This window comes from Silurus meridionalis, chromosome 18, assembly GCF_014805685.1.
Source record: "Silurus meridionalis isolate SWU-2019-XX chromosome 18, ASM1480568v1, whole genome shotgun sequence".
Lineage (NCBI taxonomy): Eukaryota > Metazoa > Chordata > Actinopteri > Siluriformes > Siluridae > Silurus > Silurus meridionalis.
In genome coordinates, this window is record NC_060901.1 from 954,531 (window position 1) to 961,497 (window position 6,967).

General features: G+C 42.0%; 1 protein-coding gene across 1 annotated transcript in view; it reads right to left on the reverse strand.

The window, feature by feature from the left end:
- Positions 1 to 5,464, reverse strand: part of LOC124401086 (scavenger receptor cysteine-rich type 1 protein M130-like) — a 75,016-nt gene extending 69,552 nt beyond the window's left edge. The window contains exons 1-3 of the mRNA XM_046873068.1: positions 5,391 to 5,464; positions 4,962 to 5,276; positions 4,557 to 4,877 (exon numbers count right to left, since the gene is read on the reverse strand). Coding sequence (XP_046729024.1) covers positions 4,557 to 4,877; positions 4,962 to 5,172 — 532 coding nt within the window. The 5' untranslated portion in view covers positions 5,173 to 5,276; positions 5,391 to 5,464. The remainder of the gene's footprint in view (positions 1 to 4,556; positions 4,878 to 4,961; positions 5,277 to 5,390) is intronic.
- Between the last annotated feature and the right edge of the window lie 1,503 nt (positions 5,465 to 6,967).

Consider the following 6,967-nt stretch of genomic DNA (forward strand, 5'->3'; position numbering starts at 1 on the left):
GTGAGAATATTGAATTAAAGCTGAGATTATAAAACAAAGTCCTGAGAAGAAGAAAAGAAACGAGAGAATCCTGAATGAAACCTGAGGAACTCCAATGTAAATCTGAGAAAACTTTATAAAAACTGTTTCTATATTTACACTAATGACATCTACTAGATCTGACTTGCAGCATATCCAGCTAGCGAATAAACACTGCAATATAGCAGGCTAATCTAATTAGCATGTCAGAGTGTGAATATTTCATAAAGGAATTTTGGAATTGATTTCTATAGTTTGGAGTTAAAAACACAGAATTGAACAGAAATGTAAATGTGTCTTTGTTTGAACTGAATAAAAAGTATAGTTTTAAGGAATAAAAAGCTTTTTGTTAGTTGTGAAGTGGTTTCTAGTCACTAACACATTTCTAAACACACTGAATAAGAAGTTGATGAATGGAAAACATGAAGATGAAAATCAGAGCAGTTTTGATGAAAGAATTGTTGTGATAAATGAGTTGTGGTGTGACAGTGATATTGAAGTTGACTTATAGCATTAAAAGTGTAGGAAAGGAAAAGCTGGAGATTTTGCATGAAGTCATATGAAAGGGGATTGAACTCTCACTACTCTATTTACTAATAACTAGGGGGAGAATCAACACCATTCAGAAAACATGACATTATTGGAAGTAGAATCAAATCATTTTTTGTCTTTGTAAAAGTTGAAATGTAATTTCCTGAGAAAAGGCCTTTGGTGGCGTGTCTCAGTCACATGGTCCCTGTTTTTCTGAGATTTCTCCTCCACCTCATCACATTCTGGAAAAGAAATACATTGAGCTCTTGAATAGATGGTTTGGATTGTAGTCATTGTGATGGAACACCTTCAGAATCCAGTCAATGAGGCACCGTGTAGGAACGTGTTTAAGAAGATTTTTCATCATGTGTAAAAGGATCTTTATCAATTCAGCTTTCTTCATATACACACACACATATACACACACACACACACCAAAACACAGAGATTTCAAGCTATTTCAAGTGGACTGAAGTGGCAGTTTGTACACTGTGGATTTGATGACACGATGCAAAATGACATGGTACATGTCAAAAATCTCAGTCCACACAAAGCAATAAACAAACGTATTTGCAGTGTGTGTGTTTCATTTCTACTGCTTTCTAAAACAAATCCCAAAACAGAAGCACACCATCCACGTTATCAGGGATCGGTCCAGCAGTGACGGCATCATCGTAGTCCTCTGGTGCCTCCACTCTTCCTGTAGCACCTAAATGAAAGAAAAGCAGAGGGTCTGTACAAACAGCTCCATCACATTCTGACCTCATGCTTTAATGTGAACTCACTACATTGATGTGATCAGTTAACAACTGCACCCACTTATGAAGTCACTGGTGTCGATGACATCATCATAATCCTCAGCCTTTTCTCCAATCCCAGACTTTACTGGAAAAGAACAATTTGTTTGTTTTGGCTTTTTATTTCAACACATTTCTACTCAATAAAATCCTGATCCAAAGAAGCTTTGATCCATTTGATAAGAGGGATTTCAGAAGCTTCAAGTAAGATCAGGTTGATTGGGAGATGTGATGTGTCAGCATTAAAACACTGGAGTTCCTGTAATTCTTCTCTACAATACATCAAAATCAGACCTCAGAAAGGACACATTTAGTCATTTCTGATTTGGAATTGCAGTTCTAATATCTTTCAGTTCATGGAGTTCCACAAACTCACACTCTGTTCTTTACCTGAGAGAAGCTCATCATCCACATGCTCATACCCAGAATACTGTTCTTCAGAGAGGAGACTTCCTGTTAGAGGAGAGCAGGAGAGTCATGTGACGTGTTCAGAACAGCAGAACAGATTATCAAACACACACACACACTTGCATCTGCACTACCCCGAGTTTGAATAGATGTTTATCAGCAGAATCGTGTCTCTACACCACATGTACTTTACCTGCACATTTCCTCTCACACACACACACTTGCATCTGCACTACCCCGAGTTTGAATAGATGTTTATCAGCAGAATCGTGTCTCTACACCACATGTACTTTACCTGCACATTTCCTCTCACACACACACACTTGCATCTGCACTACCCCGAGTTTGAATAGATGTTTATCAGCAGAATCGTGTCTCTACACCACATGTACTTTACCTGCACATTTCCTCTCACACACATTTTGTTTATTTTGACTGATTTGTTGTAAAGAAATAAATTCACACTGATTTTGTGTAAAATATAAAATAAGACTTTAATCACTGAGTTTGTACTGAAGTGTGTATTTTGTATTGAGGATTTGATCATTTGCAGGCAGTGAATTTCAGCTCCAAGTTGAAATCGAATACAATAAGTGGGATGTAGAACAGTCCACATATCACTCACCTCTTTGAGTGGAGCTCGTGATTCTTCTAGTGATGTATCTGTGGTTGATCTCCTCATAGACTGCCTCAGGCTGAGTCTTACGCCTCCTCTTAGAGACCACTGGGAGTGGAGATTAATAATCATAATCATAATAATAATAATAATAATAATAATAATAATAATAATAATAAATTTGATATAAAATGTATTTGATGTTGAACAGAAAAGAAAATGTGTGAATGTGCTGTACCTCTCCTGAGCACTCTGTTCTGGTAAAACAGTACCACCAGAAGCACTAAGGCCAGGAAGAGCAGCGTCCCCAACACAAAGAGAACCAGTGGAGGGGTGGATGGAGCTACAGTTGATGTTCCTGTTCTTCTGGCTGAAATGAAATTATAGAAGAGAATCTCCACAGGACAGTGTTTTCATAAAGATGTAGAAAAATGGTGAACAGGAAGATTGTAATATTGTACCTGTTGTGGTGGAGATTGTTGTTGATTTGGTTGTAGAAGTGGTGGATGCAGATACGTCTGTAACAGAAATCCATTTAAAATTGTATGTTTTTAACCCTGGGAGAAAAGTGTAATGAGTGGAGACAGAATGCTGAAAAGTTAGCACACCCCTCTGACCTGCACAGGTGACTCCAGCATGAGAGCAGTCAGTGTGTTTCTTCAGGGAATGATGACAGTCCCACAGGTGAATCTCATCCCCTCGACACTTCACTCTGTTCAGCCAGACAGTCCCTTCACCAGGACCAAACCTATCAGCACTCAGCACCGACCCACAGCCCAGCTGTCTGCACACCACCTGAGCGTTACTGATGTTCCACTGATCATCACAAACGGAGCCCCATGTAGCGTTATGATACACCTCCAACCTCCCAGAGCAGCTTCCCTTTCCTCCACTCAGCCTGAGAGACCAGTGTTCTACATCACACATGAGGAAACACACCAACGCTGAATAACATCTCCAGTCACACACCTCACTACAACACCAACATGATCTGACCATCATCTACTATTTCTTCTGACACTAGTGCAGCTGCACATCACAGGTTTACATTAATTCACACGTATTCATACTTTATTGTTTCCTTGGCAACAGCCCATAACACATTACAGGATGTCCTGATGTAGGAAAACAAGAAATAAAACTCTTTCCTTAACAGATTTAAGAAATGTCCTTACTTGGGCCATGAGTCCCATGAGTATGTAGAGACGTTCCATTTTCTGTATTCAATTCATAAAACAGACTTTATTTCATTCATTTTTAGATTTTGAATTTATATGCAAATTCTATAGAAATGTATAAGAGAAGTAGAGAGTAAATCGTCCTACCTCTACAGATGACATGAACGACCTCATCACGATTATCACAGTTGTTCTGTCCCCAGGGTGAAGATGGACATTTCAACAGATTGGAGTCCTGTTTTCGACATTTCACATGGTCCAGCCAGTTAGGAGCAGATTCTACTCTCGCACTGGATGAGGTCAAATGCTCAAGTGTTCCACAGTTCAGCTCTCGACACACCATATCTGCTGTTTCTAATTCCTGCTCCATCTGATTGTGACACACGTTACCCCAGGTTCCATTGTAGAACACTTCCAGATTCCCCTCACAGCCCCCCGTGAGTCGGATCTCTTTAAACTCTGGTGGGAGAAGGATGATTTATACACTTCTACATATTGAATATATTTAACAGGTTTATTCTCAGTCATCACACTGTACCTGAGCACACGACTCCTACGTCCTCCTGGTGTCCACATTCACCCTCTTCACACAGCTGAAATCTGCAGTTCCACAGGGACGTCTCATTCCCCTCACACTCCACCTCATTCAGCCATATGGACCCAGTTCCAGGACCAAACCAGGCTGGTGTGTGGGTACTGAGGGCCCGTCCACACTGCAGCTGTCTGCACACCACATCTGCATCCTCAATACCCCAAGAGTCATCACACACTGTTCCCCATGAACCACTGTGGAAAACCTCCAGCCTTCCTGCACAGTCTCCTCCAGAACCTAGCAGTCTGATGGACCTGGGGCCTGGGTTAAAAAAAATAATTAAATAAAAAAATAACGAAATAATCTGAGTAAAATCTTTAATCTGTAAAGTTTGAAGACTGATTCAAATTCTTAAATGTCTAACCTGATTGTTGATCATTTGTAGGTGTTGTATTTGTAACTGCTATGGTGCTCACCTGAGCAGGTGATGTACAGATGTTCTTCAGAGGTGCAGTTGACAGCTTGTGCACTGCTGCAGTTCCCCAGATGAGCTTCACTCCCAGAGCAGCTGAAAGCCGTTACACACATGTGTTTGTGTTCAGTGGTGGATGGAGATGAACGGTAGTTCAGCACAGAGCCACAGCCCAGCTGTCTGCAGAGCACAGACGCCTCAGACAGACTCCACGAGTCCAGGAGAACTTTCCTCCAGTCCTGCCTGAAATAAATCTCCACCTCCCCCTGACACTTGCTCCCTCCAGACAACCGCACTCGCCCCTCATGAAACGCCATGGATGATCCTGAAGCAGAAGAACATCACTGAAATATTCTAATGAACACTGACTTTATTCACTAATGTGGTGTACGTGATGTTAATATCTCACCGTTACAGATCACTCCAGCATCGTGTTTATGAGAACATGCAGCTCGACTCCATGATGAGATGCCACATTGTGATAGGTGTGTCTCATTCCCCTGACAATCAAACACATCAGCCCAGATGTGGCCACTCCCCTCCACAAACCAGTCCACCTCCACCACAGCCACAGCACTCCCACAATCCAGCTGTGCACAGAGAACATCTGCAGCTCTCATATCCCAGCCTACAGCACAAACTGTGCCCCACTCACTGAGGTACTGGAGCTCCACTCGACCAGAACAGGAGTCTGATCCGTTCACCAGCCGAGCCTCTGTGTGACCAGAACATACAGCCGAGAGCTCAGTGAAAGAGGAACATCAACAAAGACACCTTAAAGTTTGATTGACAGGAACGTGGTCTCTATTTAAACAGAAGTTCAATCATGATACTTTACCAGAACATATTAATCCCACATCATTGTAATGGGAGCAGTTTGAGTGTTTGAGTGAAGATGATGATGGACAGAGGGTAATTTCTGATTCGGTTCCTCTACACTGAAGCTCCTCTGTCCACACCTGACCCTCCCCTCGACCAAAAGCTGATACCAGCACCTTCACAGGAATCCCACAGTCCAGCTCTCGACACACAACCTCTGCATCCTGCTGGTCAAAGTCACCATCACACACTGTGGACCAGGAACCTCCATGAAGCACCTCCACTCTTCCAGAACATCGATGAGGACCAGCAGTGAGCCTCAAATTTTCACCTGTGTCTATTTAAGTATGTAAATATTCTGCCATTTAAAAAACATATACACTATCATGACAACATTTTAATGCAGCTAAAATATGCTTTAAATGAAATCCAAATGTATCTATATTTTTATTTTTTATTTATTTATTTTTTGGCAGTTTACCTGAGCAGGTGACTCCAGCATCAATAACGTGCACAGACGTGTCCACCTTGTGAGCTACAGTTATTCAGTGTCAGCTCGGATCCTCTACAGTACAAATCATAAATCCAGATTGGTCCTGATCCTGGTCCAAAAGAAGCCCAATATTGGACATCTACAGCTTCTCCACATTGCAGCTCTCTACACACCACTGCAGCATCTTTCATATCCCAGGCTGAACCACACACTGTTCCCCACTGTCCTTCATGAAGAACCTCCACTCTCCCAGTACAGCGACTTCCACCATCCATCAACCTCACACTGTCTGAGAGAGAGAGAGAGAAAGAGAGTGAGAGCCTAAAAAATGAGTGAGTAGCATAAATTTTGTTTGAAATATAACTTATATAAAGAGAGAGACACAGACACACACACACACACACACACACACACACACACACACACATCAAAGTAAAGTTTTCATGACTGACCAGTGTTTACCTTTTGGGTCAATAGCTACATGGGGTCTATGTTCTCTCAGCAGTATCTTGGTGGGGCTGGTATTTTAACTGACAACCATCCATTTAAAATGTAAATATCTTATCCACTGAGCTACCAATTCCACTGCTACCACTGCAGGGCTCAATCAAGTGGCACCACTGAACAAAGGGGAAAATAAAATATGTGCAGTCTAGACAAGTGTACATCTAACGATCAAAACAATGCAAGTTTGAACTTGACCCAGACAAAAGGGTACAAGTTCCAGGACAGCTGTCAAGGCCAGTACCCAGTCCTTGAATGGTTGGGCCCAGGAAACACCTGTTAACAAGCACCCAAATTTTACCCAACATTACCCATTTGAAGAAATGGACTAAACCTGTCACTGTCTTGACAACTTTTTTGTGATCCTTGCTGTTTGGGAAGCCAGGACAGATGCACCTGCTGCAAAACAAGGTCAAGGCCCTGCAAGGGATAGTGTTTTGACAGGGCCACAGGGAGTCCTCAAGGGCTTTGCCCTGCTATTGAGGAGGAAGTCAGTAAAATGTTGCAAGATCCCTGGTCAGCCAGTTTCTATTTGCGTTATGGTGATGTCAAAGCCACAAGTAACTCAACAATTGCTTAGAAACTGACCGCTCTCCTGG